The 15,877-nt window shown below is 53.6% G+C and overlaps 1 protein-coding gene across 1 annotated transcript; it reads right to left on the bottom strand.

Annotated features, from left to right (window-relative positions):
• Positions 1-2,567: 2,567 nt before the first annotated feature.
• Positions 2,568-14,596, bottom strand: IGFBP4 (insulin like growth factor binding protein 4). The gene is made up of 4 exons (XM_045984584.1): positions 13,944-14,596; positions 6,485-6,642; positions 5,631-5,765; positions 2,568-3,769 (listed from the first exon to the last, which is right to left on the bottom strand). Exons 1-4 carry the CDS (start codon positions 14,290-14,292, stop codon positions 3,635-3,637), a joined length of 777 nt encoding a protein of 258 aa, XP_045840540.1. The 5' UTR covers positions 14,293-14,596; the 3' UTR covers positions 2,568-3,634.
• Between the last annotated feature and the right edge of the window lie 1,281 nt (positions 14,597-15,877).

Genomic DNA, 15,877 nt, shown 5'->3' with positions numbered 1-15,877 from the left:
GGAGTTTCTCTGGCTGGGAATGTTTCAGGGTCATTTACCACACAGTCATATCCCCTCCAGGGAGGGGGGCCAAGCAGGCACCCCAAGTCCTGCATGCCTCATAACATTCCTGGAGCAGCTTGGTACAGCTGAATGTGACCCAGAGGGCAGAGGGGTTGGGACAAGCAGCCTTTTCCTGGAAGGAGCTAAAGGGATTGCAGTAGCTGGAACCTAGGGGCCTTCGTAGGAGGAGGGGCCAGGAAGCTTGGCCAACTCTCCAGAGATGCCCCCGCCTGAATCCAATACTGGAGTCAGTCCAAGTCTCCCCTTTTTTTCTCCCTACTCCCACCCTGCTGGCTTGCCAGTGGAACACCCAGCCCCCAATCCTCAGCGACAGCAGGGCTTGATCTCAACTAATGAGCTGGGAAATGGAAACCAAATGCCTGAAGTAGATCCACACCAATGGGCTAAGGGATCCTGGTGGGGAGCCTCCCATCCGCCTGCTCCAAGCCACAGTGGAGGGGAATAACATTTCTTGGGGAGGCAGAGCAGAGCCCTCAAGGACTTCAGTTTTAAGTTTATCTAGGTAAGTCCCAACAGGACACAAGAGTTTAATCCTTGCCCCCTCCTCCCTTCCATGTCTGCCAGACATACTGATGCCCCGTGGCTACTAGAGCGACCATCCAAGGGTATTTGGAGGCCATGGCTGGGCAGGGAGGGGGTGGGGCTAGGTGCAAACTAGACCAGCAATTCTCCTCTGGAGCCTGGTTCTCCCCACTGAGGCACTGTCCAGGACAGTGTACTTCCTCTAGCCTGGGAGTGGTAGAGCATGCCCACGCTGACACAGAGCTGCCTTTATTTCCTTCTTTTTGGACACCTAGGACCTGACTCGCAGATGGTGAAGCACCAGGCAGTGTTTCTGTGGGATGTGTAATTCCCTCTCCCAAAGTGCGTATCCTCTATTCTTTGATGCTTGCTTAAGCTCCCCACATTATCCTGCAATGGGGAGACCTAATGAGTGAAGGCCATGTGTTCATAATCGGGAGGGAAATACAGACATACTCTGCGAATTTCTCCATTCCCTCCCGCCTCACGTCGCATACATTCACAGATTCACACAGCCCACAGAAACACGTCCCTCAGATTAGCATCTCCCCTACACACACCCACACCCAGGACACTTGCGTTCACATCTCACCTTGTATATTTGCTTCGTGTATTCAGAAGTAGCACTTTGCTGTATTTACACACGTGCGTGCACCCACACAGGTATCACAAATATGCAGATATAACAAAGGCACATCCCAGGCCATATATGCAGCTACTTCCCAAGCAGATCCAGTTCTTTTTGGAGGCCCACGAAGGGAAAAGGACCTCTTAGTACTCACTGCCAATGGTACCAGGGGTAGAGCATTGAGAAGGGGGGCTGGATAAAGAAGTGGAATTTAAAGAGATACTTTAGGGAAAGAGATACTCTCTCTACATTTATTTGGTTTAAGGACCTAAAACTTAATTGTCAGGCTACACCTACCTCCCACCCCAACATGCCTTGGCCTCAGCCCAGGAAGTAGGGGGCTCCATGAAGGGGGGTCAGGGGGCCAAGGTCACTTTGTTCTTTAATCTCCTACTGCTGGCAGTGGCTTGCGGTGCCTCAGGGAGACCAGATGGCTGTGCGATGCTGTCACTGAGGCAGAGCTAGAGAGATGAGGATTGCAGGCCCAGATTTAAGATGCAGATAGCACAGGGGCCAATTCATCAGGAGCCAGAGAATTAAGAGTCTGAGAGTGCCTCTGGAACTGGAAAGGGGCTAGGAATCCAGAAGACAACCCAACAGGAGGGAACCCCTTTCCCCCACCCCCGCAGAGCACAGCAGACTTGGTGCACAGGGTGTTCAGGCTGCCTATGACCGCCTGAGAAGAGGCCCCCACCCAGGAGATCAGTGTACACAAACACGGAGCACAGAGGTGGTGGAGAGGAGTGACCAGAAATCCAATCGTACCACATGGGCACAAATTCTGGGTCTGGCCCCAAGAGCCCACAGCCTGCCGAACTCAGGACAGCAAAATCAAAGATGCCCCTACTCCCAGTCTCTCAGAATCAAATCACGACACAACCACCCCATTAAGGAATCTAGGCAGCAAGAGTTGTGGAATATATTGGAGCTTACCCCCTTTCCCCAACTTCAGGGAAGTGCCTCCCCCACTAAGTTAATACATCAAATCCAGATGCAAATCCAATCTGCCTGATGCCCTAGGAAATACCCCAGCTTCACACACCACATGATCCCAGAAATAGCTCTGGCCCAGCAGGGCTGTCCTTGCTTGCCTTCCTTCAGAAGCCATTATTTGCCCACCAGGAGTCTGAACACAGACAGTATGACTTTGGGGACAGGGAATCTCCCTAGGAGGAGACTGCAGGGAAGAGGAGGGTGAATTGGTTGATCTGCAATCCTCTTACCGTGTAGGATTGGTCTGAGGACCACACAATGACCCCCCCTTCCCACCCCTCATGCATCTCTGTCTCTAATTATAAATAAATCAACCAAACACAATTGTCTAGATTTTTGTTTTGTTTTGTTCTGTTTTGTTAAAAAAAAAAAAAAGACAAGACATCATGGCCAACTGGTAGGACCCTATGTCTCCTTCCATCCAGTCAAGTCAGAAATGCCTGGAGGACAGGGAGGTATAGGGAGGGAGGCAAAGCCACAGGCAGTGAGCCACTGGAAGGATGGAGTCATCCTGGTGACTTTGTGACTGTGACCACAAACAGGGGAGGAAGCAAGACCCTAGACAAGTCCTTCACCCCCCCAGCATGTGTGTCCTCTGTTCCATCGGGCACACGCAGTCCCATTGTGCATTCTTTCCTCCCACTCTGAATATTCAGAAATGGGCCCCACCTCCCCAGCCCTCAATCCCACATGACTGCTTCTGACCTTCTTCCCTCCCCCACAGCAGGGTCTGGCCAGCCAGGCAACAAACCATGTGGCACACCAGACCCAAAGGTGGGCTTGTCTTATAGGTCCTTCCGCGTAGAGGGGCCTGGGGAAGAGAAGAAGGGGAGCCTGGCAGGTTTGAGCTTTGGAAGTGGGTCTGGACTCCTGACCATTGAATCATCTGCCACCCCACACTTTCCCTATGGCCTCTACCCTCTGACTATATTGAGGGGAAGGACAATAGTACAAGGTACAAAAGTCAAGGTACATGTCTACTTTGCTTCTCTGATTCTGGAAATGGGACTTCTCTTCCTCCACAAGCTTGTGCTCAGCTTATAAGAAGTGGCCTCACATGCCCAAATCAGACAAAGTCAAAATAAGAGCCCCCAGGACTAAAAAACTAGAGCTGGCATGTAGTATGTCGTCAATAAGTGTTTTTAGATGGCTGAATGAATGAATGCATCCAGGATCAATTTGGAGACACACCAGAGCTCCCCATTGCCACTCTCAGACCTCTCGGACTGTCTAAGCCCAAAGACACCACTAGGCTTTGGCTCACCCCAAGGGCACACCCATGCACACACACATACACACACACAGAGAAAGGGAAACCTCTGAGCCAGAGACAGAGCTAGGACTCAGACCCAGTCTCCAGGTCAGCTCTATAGCCTCTAGGGGGTGGGGGCAGCAGGGGGCACTGAGCCCCCTGCCTCCTGGCAGGGCTCACTCGCGAAAGCTGTCAGCCAACTGGTGGCAGTCCAGCTCCCCTTTTGGCTCCAGGCCCCCCGGAAGCTTCACTCCCGTCTTCCGGTCGACGCACCAGCACTTGCCGCGCTGCCCATCTAAGGCCGGGTGACACTGCCAAGACAAGGGTGTGAGAGGTCAGTTCCCAGGCAGCCTGCCCCAGTCCCACCCCAGCCCAAGTCAGACAGCTGATCCAAGATGGCCTCTGAGGGCAGAGGCTCTTTCATGCGTTCGCGGAGTAGACAGATCTTGGCCAAGAAATGAAGGTTGTCTCAGGGGCCAACATTGGTCTAGGGATAAAGGGCTCAAGTGTCAGAACTTTCAGTGGGATAAAAACTGGGGGAAGAAAACACATAGAACTATACAACACAAAGAGTGAACCCTAAGGTAAATTATGGACCAATATTAGTTTCTTTTTTTTTTTTTTAATTTATTTGACAGAGAGATCACAAGTAGGCAGAGAGACAGGCAGAGAGAGAGGAGGAAGCAGGCTCCCCACCGAGCAGAGAGCCTGATGCGGGGCTCGATCCCAGTACCCCGAGATCACAACCCGAGCCGAAGGCAGAGGCCCTAATCCACTGAGCCACCCAGGCGCCCCCAATATTAGTTTCTTAATTTGCGGTAGCATATGTACCACACTAAACCAAGACATTAACAGGAGAAACTGTGGGTGAGGAGTAGATGGGAATCCTGTACTTTCTGCTCAATTTTTCTGTAAACCTGAAACTGCTCTAGAAAATAAAGTCTATTACCTTTTTTAATGAGGGGAAAAAGTTTTTAAAAATTGATCAGGGATGGGGTGCTTAGGTGGCTCAGTTGGCTGAGCATCCAGCTCTTGGTTTTGGCTCAGGTCATGATCTCAGGGTTTTGAGATGATGCCCTGCATGGGGTTCCTGAGATTCTCTCTCTCTTTCCCTGTTTCTCTGCCCCGCCCCCTGCACGTGCTTGCACTCTCTCTCTCTCAAATAAATAAATAGAATTTTTTTTTTTTTTAAATGGGACAAAGATAAAATTGGTGTTGGGATAAAGCTTGCAGGTAGGTTTGTCACTGGTTTGAGGGGCCCTTTTTGGTTTTGCACTCGTAACCTCCTCGTGCCATCCTGGGATTTGCAGACCCGAGAGCAGCCCTGCTCTTCCCATCTAGGTGTCCAGCCCACTTTGTGGATCTATCTATAGAGCACAGAGTGGGGGAATGTATGTATCTATGCCCACAAAGAGCTGGAGAAAGACCCAGGCCAGGACTCCCCAGGTCACAGGTATGCCACCCTTCCAAGCAAGCCCACCTCTTATGGGTCAGAGTTGGGGCTGAGGCAAGCCAACCTTGCTGAATATCCCAACCTCCTGGGGGCTTATGAGAAGAACCCATGTTCCCAGGGAATGAGGGAGTATGGCGGTTCCTGCATTCATGTTTTCTCTCCTGTCCCACTCCTTCCTCTGCTTCCATCCAAAGCTCCCTTTCCCAGCTCTCAGATCTGGCTTTACCTCCATCCTGGCTGCACCCCAGGTGGTTTGGTTACTCATCTTGGGGGAAAGGGCAGGCTGAATTTCCTCCTTACATCTTCATGACTGAGCTCCTCCATCCCCAAATGAAACCTGAGACATTCTGTGGCAAAGGAGAACTACTCATAGGACGGAGTACAGCACAGGGAGTGAGAGAGTGCGGGGAGGTAGAGGTTGGCAGGAGTGCTAAGTGGTAGATGCAGAGGTGATGGAAATAACCCTAGATGGGGAGGCAGGACAGCTGGTCTGCCATTAACTCACGCTGTGACTTTCGGCCTCAGTTTCCTCATCTCCAAAATGAGAGCGGTGGGCAAAATAAGCTGAAACTGTAAGGCTGGGGGAGGGTCCAAGGGGTTAGGTTTAGGTGGGGAAGTCTTCCCTTTCCCGAGATCTCCATCCTGGACCATCTTGTGGAGAGACCAGGAATGCCCCAAGAACTGAAGTCAGGATGGAGCCAGTGGGGATGAAGACCCACCTGCTTCGGGTGGAAGTTGCCATTGCGATCGCAGTTGGGAATGGGGATGATGTAGAGGTCCTCGTGGGTGCGGCTCTGTGAGGCGGCCAGCCGCTCCAGGGCCCGGTGCAGCTCACTCTGGCAGGAGCCCTGGGGCTAGAGGAAGGGAGAATGAAACTGCTTAGCAGAAGGGAGAGAGGCAGGAAGACCAAGGCTGGGGGTCAGATCAGAACTAAAGGCCCAGAAAGGAGGCTCAAGGCCCAGAGGCCAGGCAGGGCCCAGTGTTCAGGGGACCCTGGTGGACAGAGCAGGACACTAAAGAGAGGATCCTGAGCCAAAGAGCTTCTTAAAAGGGTGTGAATGGAAGGGACCTTGTGGGGGAAAGTGGCTGTGGAAACCTATGGAGATGGTTGGGAAGGGAATGATTTCTAAGCAGGAGGGATAGCTGACATCATACAATTAACAACTTGGTAAGAGCTGGGCATGGAATCATCAGAACCATCCATCAGAAAGGACATTAGCCAGACCGTGGGGCAGGGTCTCCAGGCCCCCTGCTGTGGTCAGCGGTAACCCCTTAGTTACTGAAAAAGTCTGCATGGAGAATCCAAGAGAAGCTCGGAGCAAGCACTACTTTTACACACCCGTACGGAGGTATTTCAGTACTTAACAAGTACTTCCACTGCAGCAATATGTATAACTGGCGAACAGGAAAGGAAGTTCAAGGAAAGCAATGAGGATTGTCTGGGTCCTGATGATGCAGACTAGGTGCCTCCTGCACACAGTTTGGCATCCGGCGAACATTTGCTGAATGAACACAATCCAGATCTAGTGGGGAGGGGTGTGCACATGAGCATTTGTAGGTCAGGGGTCCTCACCACAGGCCGAGCTTCCTCCCGGGGCACCCCGATGACCTTCATCTTGCCCCCACTGGTGCTGCGGTCTCGAATTTTGGCGAAGTGCTTCTGCAGGCACCTGCGGTCGTGGGCGCTGCAGGGACTGAAGCTGTTGTTGGGGTGGTCACCCTCATCCTTGTCTGCAGTCAGGCCGAGATAGGGAGAGGTCAGCACCGGGAAAGGACAGGGCAGCACACCCACCCAGCCTCCCACCTTGCTTTCCTCTTGGGGATTCTCCAGCCTGGCTCTGGGAAAGAATAGGGGACCTTGGAGTTTTGGGGGGCAGGGGAGGGGGGATGAAAGCAACACCCTCATCTCCTCCCCACTCTTCTAGGATTTCCTCAGGAGAATATTCTTCTTAAAGTCCTTGACTTGTCCCTCACCCCACCCAGTCCAGCCCTTAGATGAGTCACCAGCTGCAGCTGCGCAGACAACAGGAGTGTCCCCTGGGCCCTGCAGGGAGGTCTAAGGCAGGCAGGAGCCTCCCCAACCAGATCTCACACCCTCCTCCATTCAGCTCCTCCCACCATCCCCCACTCCGTCTGCTCTCTTTTCCTGTCTCCTGTCCTGTTCTTTTCAGCATCTGGCCGAGCCAACCAGGGGATCCTCAGATCTGTTGGCTCTGCTACCCCTCTTCCACATGGCCCAAATCAGAATTTCCATGAGTGAGGAGAAATCTGGCCCCAAAGGCTCTCCCCATTGGCTGAATAGGAGAGAAGAAGCGGGAGTGGGTGTGTATGTCTACCTCTGAAAGTGTGAGTCCGTGTGTGTGTGATACACTGTGTGGCCGCAGGACCAAAAACACCCTCACACCTCCCTTCAGTTCCCCCACCCCAATTTCTCCCGTCCTTAGACTTTGGACTCCATCTGAAGTCCAGGTCTATTGCCCAGAGCCAGGCCACTGGGGATGTGGAGATGCGGGTGGTGAGGCTCAACCTGCACACTCTCCCAGGGATCTCCTGAAGACTCATCTGAACTCAAGAATAACCCGATCCCGAAGTCCCAGAATCCTAACCACGACTCCAACCTCCAGGCAGCCAAAACCGGGATTCAGGGCTGAGCTGGAGAAAGAGGTTGCAAGACCTCTCTGCAGATCAGAGTCACCTCTAAAATGCGTGGGCTTGGCAGCTTGCTGCTGGCCTGAATGCAAAGCCCCTGCCAGCATTCCAGATGTTGGCAGCCAGACAGAAGGTTACATCTGGTTTGCGTCAGGATTTTTTTCCTGAGGAGTTAGCAGGTTCCTCCATGCATGGCAACAGTCCCAGAGCTGCCTCTGGGTCAAATGGTATTTTTCCGTCTAGCCAAAGTTAGTTGGGGGGTTAGTTCTCTTTTTATTCTCCTAGTTCTGGCGGTGTGGGGGGAAGCAAGTAGATAAAGGGAAACCAGGCAAGGAGGAATCTAGACTTTCAGAAAGTCTTTGTCAAGATTCCATACCCAAAGGTTATTTATAAAATTGAGTCACCAAGGATGGGAAGGTTTTGTCATGGGTGGAGGGCGGGTTTAGAAAGAAGAATCAAAGGTAAGGAATAAATGGAGCAGATAGATATACTCTGTCCTTCTGCATATTTAATATCCCAAGAAAGACAGTACAGAGGGGACTCGTCTCAGAGATGACATCAAGTTCTTAAGGGTCAACCGAGGAGTATCCACTATAGCAAGACCTCCCAGCGATGCGGGCAGTAAAAGATGTGGGTAAATTTCAGAAGACCAGGATTGTCAAGGGGGCCATAAGAAGATGGACCCCAAACCCTCGGTCAGAACCAGAGAAAAGATCTGGGATCCAGGCTCTACCCTAAAGACCCTCCCAAGGAAACTTTCTGGCCAAAAGGCCCAGAATAGCCAGTGATCCCTGCCCCTGCATCCACCTTGCACAAAAGCATAAGACTTTTGGAAGGGGTCACAGTGTTGCAGGGGTGTAGGCTGGAGGTAGATAATGGAGAAGAAGAGGAAATGGAAGAAATAAAAAAATTAGAGCCAAATTTTGAAACAACAGAGGCTGAGCTGAGCTGAGCCATGGACAAAAGCACCACCATTTTACCCGGAAAAGACTGGAAGGGATCAAAAGGACTCATGTGCCACAGCCCATGATGCTAATTCAAGGGTTACCCTTGGAACCCGGAAAAGGTTTTGGTCTTTCCTTTGAGCTTGCTTTCTTTTCATGGCCATAAAGGGAAGCACTACTTTGCACAGTAACACTTGTTTCTCTTGGTAAGCGGGCAGAATGTTCTCAGGTTCAAGAAGCAAGCAAGACTTTTCTTAACAAACAGAGGTAGAGAGTCTCCCATCCTGAAAGTGTGGCCCATCAGGGTGGTAAAGGCCTCAAAAACCTAGAGATCTGGAGTAGAAATGTAATCGCAACTGGGCTTTCCAACGTTGAGTTTCCACGAGTTGAAGTTCACAAATGACTAACTCTTGGGGGTTATTAATGCATATATGGAATATTTTTCCCTTAACTTAGGAGGCATGATTAAGGAGGACAACTGTTGGAGGCGTCTGGGTAGCTCAGTTGGTTAAGCAGCTGAGCATCTGGCTCTTGGTTTTGGCTTAGGTCATGATCTCAGGGTTGTGAGCTCAAACCCCAAGTAGGGGTAGGACTCTGCACTCAGCACATAGTCTGTTTGGGGTTTTCTCTCTCTCCCTCTCTCTCTCTGATTGTGTATGCACTCTCTCTCTCTGCTAAATAAATAAGTAAAATCTTAAAAAAAAAAGGACAACTGGGTCTGCTCACTGAAACCTGGAGCTCTACGGGCCACAGGGCAAGGCTGGAAACATAGCTTACGCTCTTGTGTGGGTAGGGCCCCGTGTCACACTAAGGGGGTTATCTGGGAAAGCTAAGCAGGCAGTGGGCCTGGCCTCCCCTTCTTTGGTTTCCCCACTTTTTTGTTGTTGCTAGGCAAACTTCCTTTTTGATTTTTTGAAGAACTGAAGAATCCTACAAGCCTCCAAAATACACATACTTGAGTCCAGATACTCATCCATGCCGTACTCGGACCCTTCCTGTCCAAGGCCAGACCGCTTCACCCCACCAAAAGGGCACTCCACAGAGGAGATCAGTCCTTCATTAACACCAAGCAGGCCAACTTCCAGCGGCTCTGCCACTCTGCAGATCTGGTCCCGGTCTGTCCCTACCTCGAGTCTAAGCTCAGGGAAGAATACACCAGAGAGGGAGAGTAGCAGCTTACTTACTCTCACAGGCACAAAGGTACACAGAGTATATCCATATCCTCCCACTCAGACACAGACAGGCCAGGACTCAAGAACCACAAACATATACAAACAATCACGTGTCTAGGCACACTGGTCCACACAGGCACACCCACATGCACTCGGGCACTCTGACCCTGCCCTGGGCAGAGACACAGACTGGGGGCAGGGCGCTCTGCCTGTCCCATCGCTTGTTGACTTTCCATTTAATCTGTAACTTTTCCTTGCTCAGCCTTGCTTAGCAGGCAGACTGAGGATCCACCCCAGGATCCACCCCTAGACACTGGGTTTGGGAGGGTGAGGGTCATCGTAGCCTTGGGCCTCTGAAAAATGTTAACCTTCCACTCTCCAAAGCTGGCTAAATTCTTGCTACTTCCCTGCTCACTCAGGAATTCCATCCCTCTGGTCGTGCTCACCCAGGTGGGGCCCTCAATCCCTGTGGGTCTCCCCAGAGTCAGACCTAGCCCCCTGAAAGATCTGACTTTCGGACTTCCGAAAGGCTTATTTAGGGGGTGGGACTTCCAAGGTGGGCCAGGTCGTCTCCTCTAGCCCCTGCGTGGAGCTAGGCCAACAACATGCAACCACAGTGCAAACCTTGGTCTTTGCTCTAGCAACCGAGGGTAAGGCGCCCAGACAGAGAAAAGACTTCACAGCTTTGGCACCACTGGCTGAAAAGTTCATGATCAAAGCTAGAGGATTTCCTCTTTCTGGCAGCCTGATTCCAACCCCATGATTCCTCCTCAACTCCAGCCCCCGTCCCCTTCAAGACACCCAGGGTGAGGCTGTGACGTAGGTGGGCCCAGCCACCCAGACACAGGTGTTTCAGCAAACCCCCCTACCCTGCAAGAAAAGCTTTTTCTTTCTTCCCCTGGACTCTCCCTAGAGAAACCAAGATCACCCATCCCAGGTACCTAGCCCTTACTTCAAGGTCAAGTTCAGAGGGCGTCGCCTTCACCATCATGCCACGCTGCTTGCCTCAGACTGAAGGAAAGCTGATCTGTTCTTCCCATGTTTACAGCAGCAAAAAGGACCAAGTTCCTCCCCACCCCTCTCAACAACTCTGAATGTCCCCCTACTTTGCTCAGTTGCCCTAATGTCCCTCAAAAATCCCAGCATCAGAGGAGGATTTAAGTTCCGACCGAAATCTTCTCAGCTGCTGCTGCTTCTTCACCTTCCTCATCATGGCTCTAGCTGACGAAGCTCTTACTCCATGCCAGACACCCCAAGCCTGTGAGGCAGGTCCCGTTGTCATCTCTATTTTACAGATGAGAAAATGCAGCAGCCTGGGTGGAGGGGAAGGAGGACAGACTTATCCCTGCAGCTCGTATGTCTTTAAATGGAAAGACTCCTGATACCCGAGGCACCAATAATTCTGGCTTTGCCAATACTAAAGAAAAAATGTTAAGCAGCCATGCTCCACCCCCTACCTCCCCCAAGGCACAGAACTTCTGGGAAGGCCCTGTTCCCATGACATGACTGGATTCCCAGTACTGAAGTAAGGGGGACAATATTTGCTGCGTTGACTAAAAATTAACCCAGTCTGTCTGTGCCCTAACCCTGTCCCAGAGAGACCCAAGAGCACAGTTTAGGAGCTCCCCAGTCCAAACACCGATCTTCGTACTGTCCACTCTCCCAAATTCCATGAGTCAAGGGTCAGTCCACTGATGCAGAATTGTGGACTTCTGACGCACACGTCCCGACCCACCCCCACCTCTGGGGGCCTGAACAGTGTTAACCCACAACATGTCCTGGCTCGGAAAGCTGGGACAGGAGGGCTATGGAGAGGTTAGGAGCAGAGGCTTAAGATGGAAGGAGTAAACCTGCTCCTGGGGCAAACAGTAAGCACCTGGACATAGCAGGCCAAGGGTTTTGTCCCTTTGCCAAGTGATTGTCCGCCCTCAGTCACCCGCTGAAGCTTAGCTCTAAGAGGAAAAGGCAGAAAGAAGAGCCTGATACTCTCTGCCAAACTATTCCCAAGGCAAGAGGGTCCAAGTCTTGGGACCTAGGAGGGACATTGGCCTATTGACAGTGAAAGGTTAGAGAGAATAGTGGGGATAAGGCCCGAGCTCTGGCCATCTTGTCACACCAGAGACCCTGCAGAGCTGTTGCACAACGCTAGGGGGCACCTTTCACATAGTGCAGGGGATGCTTCTGTGATGACTAGGAGGTGAGAAGGCACGGACACAGCTTGCCGAGTAGGTACCAAGTTTTCCCCAGGGCTCTCCAGGCTTGCCCTTTCCCTCTCCAGATCTTCGCATACCCTGTATGGGTGGAGGACAGGCAAGGAGGGAGGGGGTGGGCATTAGAGACCTGGACCCTGTAATCCCAAGGGGACATAAAGGCCAATTCACATGAAGACCACAGGGCAATCACAAATTTCATACCATTTCCCCCAAAGCCCCTAGGGGATTAGATTTTTCCCCCACTACAGGATGAGGTGCTCCTGCCCAGCCAGGGAGGAAGGGGTGCTCAAGACCCTCTGAGGGCTCTTCTGTCCTGAGTTCAAGTCGGTGAGAGAGGAGAAGCACCCATTCTAATCTGGTGCCAGATACATACGCACTGGCCAGTGGAGGATGGAGATATGAAGGAAAAGAGGTCCCATTATACTCAGGGAGCCAAGGGCTCAGCCCTCACTCCCAGTCGGGTCTGGTACCACTTCCCCTCCTCTCCCACTCACACAGGCATCCGTGCCCCAGGATCAGTGCCTTACTCCCTCAGGACCACCCCCCACCCCACTTCCCAGATGTCGGGTGCCAGGCTGGCATTTCTCCTAGAATGTTTTCTGCTGACCCATCTCTCACTGCCTAAGGACAGGAAGGGCAGAGAGGCCTGAGGCCCAGACCCCTGGGGTCCACCTCCTTCCTGTTTTCCCTGCATCCTGCTTTCCTCCACTAACAAGCTGCAGAGGATTGAGGAAGTGGAACGGTCTGGGACCCAAGGCAGGAAGCTTGGGGCCGGAGTCCCAGCATCCGGACTGCAACAATGGAAGCTTCAAGCACCAGGAAAAGAGACAGACACAGACAGAGGCACAGGAGAGCAGAACAGTCAGAGAGGGAACAAGAAACAGAGGCAGAGATACAGAAAAGCAGACAGAGAGAATCCAAAAGTAACACAGAAAGATAGGGAAAAGACAGAAAGAGAAACAGTGACAGAGACACAGAGAGAAAGAGCCACAGAAAGGGGCTGAGGAGAAAGTGAGAGAAGCAGGACAACAAAAGCAGAAAGGGAACAAGATAGAGAAAGAGAAACTGATAACAGGCAGAAGACATTGAGGAAAGGAGAACTCAGGCATGTTGTAGTGAAACTAGAGACTGAGAGATGCAGCAGGAAATAACAAAAGAATACGAAAGACTGAGAACAATTATAAGGAGAAACTGAGAGGCTCACTGAAAAATGGAAAAAGAGAAAGTGTAAGAATGACTTTAGAGCAAAGGGCCTTCTAATCCTCTCCCTCTCTCTCCCCCTCTTTCTCCTTTCTCTACTCCCTATCCCACACCGTTAGGTTTCTACGGCTCTGGGCTGGGAGCCAAGACTTGCTTCTCTTCCGCCACCTCAGAGGACACCTGCCAGGGGAGAGGAGTGGGGTGCCCATATACCAGAGCAGGATGAGGTGCCCAGGCCTGGCAGAGAGACCTCTACCTTCCTAATACCTCTCAAATAGCAAGGTGAGCTGCCTAGGGGCTTTGGGGAGGGGCAACTCTGATGCCCCCCACCACCAAAGCCCCTCTGATTTGCATGTCCCACTCCACTCCATCCCACCTCAATGTCAAAAGGCCAAGCCCTGGCTTCTTAGACCCCTCGGGTTTCACGTGTGGCCAGGATAAGGGACATTCCAGGATCAGGAACAGAAAGTCACCACCACTGCCATCCCCATCCTCTAGTTATCTGGCCCCAAGCCGCTCACATGCAGGCTGCTGGCTGGACCAGGTCAGGCTATGTTCCACTCCTGCACCAGCAGCCAGGACTACCACCGAGACCTCTCTTCCCAAATAGGCACCCTTGGGAGGTTTGAGATGGAGGGCTGGGACAGTCTTCCTTGCTGGTGGCAACAGGCTGCTAGGGACTCGACAGCAGTTTCCCTGGGTGAGCCTGTCCCATGCCATTCCAGCCCTGCCAGGTACCTGTCTCCTTAACTCACGAGAGATTTTCAAGGGTTTTCCGGGCCAGCTTGAAAGGGGAAGGGGCGTCTAGGAGAGGAGAACACCAGGTAGGGCACGCAAGGACAGGGGCACCTTACCAGAGGTCTGCAGGCTTTCCTGGATGGCCTCGATCTCCGCCAGCTCCATGCACACGCCCTGCCCGTGCATCAGCGTGTGCAGGGGCTTCTCCACCCCCCGGGGCGGGTAGCAGCGCAGGCCCGAGCCGCAGCGAGGGGTATACACCCCGCAGGGCATCCCCTTGCCCAGGGCGCAAGTGGCGCAACAGCCGCAGCCAGGCTCCCGCACCAGCTCCTCACAGCCCACGGGGGGGCGGCAGCGCGCCAGCTTCTCCTCGGAGCAGGGCGGGCAGTGGATGGCTTCGTCGCCCAGGCTCGGCCCGGGCCCGGCGGCCAGCAGCAGCGCGGCCACGAGGCAGAGGGGCAGCATGACCGAGCTAGGACGGGGCGCGGACGCGGGGCGCGGGAGCCGAGAACGCGCGCGCAGACTGGCAGCAGGGACCCAGGGAGATAGCTACCGGCGCGCCTGGAGGACCCGACCCGGAGGGCGCGGGGAGACGGGGCGGCCCCGCGGGCGGACAGGGACGGAGCCAGGGAAGTTAGCAAGCGGACCGGAGGGGAGCGAGCCTGGCCGCCGAGGCGCTGCGCCGCATCCTCGGCCGGGCCCAGGCGGCAGGCGGCGGGCGGCGGGGCGGGGGGGCAGGGGGCTGAGCGGCTGCCCGGGACCGGCTCCCCCGGACTTTATACCGGCCCCTGGCCACACCCCCAGCGCCTTCCCAGAGGTGGGGGAGCGGGGGCGCCGGGGGGAGAGGGAGAGGCGGCCGTTAGGAGGAGGGGGCGCTGTCCTGAGTCGCCGCCGCCGCCGCCGCTACAACATCTGAAAGTCCTTTTCTGCCGCAGAAGGAAGCGGAGCAGTTTGGAAGCCGTGGCAGGCGCCGAGAGCGCCTCTGAACCGGAGCCTGGGAAGGGAGAAAAAGGAGAGGAGACGCCAAAGGGCTGCTCTTTGGCCCCCTCCCCCGACCTTGGAGGATTCCTCCCCTTCCCCGCCGAGGCGGCTGCAGCCCCACGCCCCGCCCTCCAAGAACGCGACCTCCTAGCCCAGACTCCCGGCTCCGCGATTCAGTCTCCCGGGCCAGAGTCCTTTCCACCCCCACCCCAGCGCTTCCAGTCCCAACCACTGGAGACCAAGTCGGGTGAAGCAGGGAAAGGGAAGCAAGAACCCAAGGACGGACCCAGAAGGGCCCGATGGCCCTTAAGAAGTTAGTAAGCTCTCTTCCCACTTGCCCTTCCACCTCCCCGCCCCGGCCGCGCGCGCCCTGTCTCCCAGGGCTCATCTGGGTCCTGATCCGCTCTACCTTCCTGAGAACTGAATCCACCGATCTCCTGGAGAAGGAGGTGCCCAGCCTCTTCTTCCTCCAGGATGCTTGCTTCTACTGCCCAACTCCTTCCCCAGAGGAGGACTGGCTGGGGAGATTGCCACTTTCAGTGTGCAAATTGTGCATAGCACAACTCCAGGGGGCAACATTTCTCTTGTGGACATTGTAGGTTTGTGTAGCTGTTATGACAGTTTCCCAGCAGAGGGCAGTCAAGCATTTCGAGGAAGGGGTGCCTTCTAATTCAGCCAGCATTGTGTGGGGGGCTGGCTAGGCCCTCTGTGAGATCCTGTTGGTGCCTGTTTCCCTCAACCTTCCCTCAGTCCTGCTGGGATCCGGAGAGACCCTAGAGTAACATTTGAGTAGAGACCCATCTCTTAGGTTCTCTATCTGGTCCCCCAGGTACTCACCCGTCCTCCCCCACAAAGGCTTCTGCTGTCCTGGAGCTGGTTTCAGGGTAAGAGTGCCTGTCAGGGCACAATCGGTGACCCACTGTGGACTTTTTAATAATTTTTTTTTTTTTTAGATTTTATTTATTTATTTGACAGAGAGAGAGATCACAAGTAGGCAGAGAGGCAGGCAGAGAGAGAGGAGGAAGCAGGCTCCCTGCCGAGCAGAGAGCCCGATGCGGGGCTCGATCCC

This window comes from Meles meles, chromosome 18 (assembly GCF_922984935.1).
Source record: "Meles meles chromosome 18, mMelMel3.1 paternal haplotype, whole genome shotgun sequence".
Classification (NCBI taxonomy): Eukaryota; Metazoa; Chordata; class Mammalia; order Carnivora; family Mustelidae; genus Meles; species Meles meles.
The sequence above is the reverse complement of the archived record's forward strand: the minus strand, read 5'-3'. Positions and strand labels throughout refer to the sequence as shown.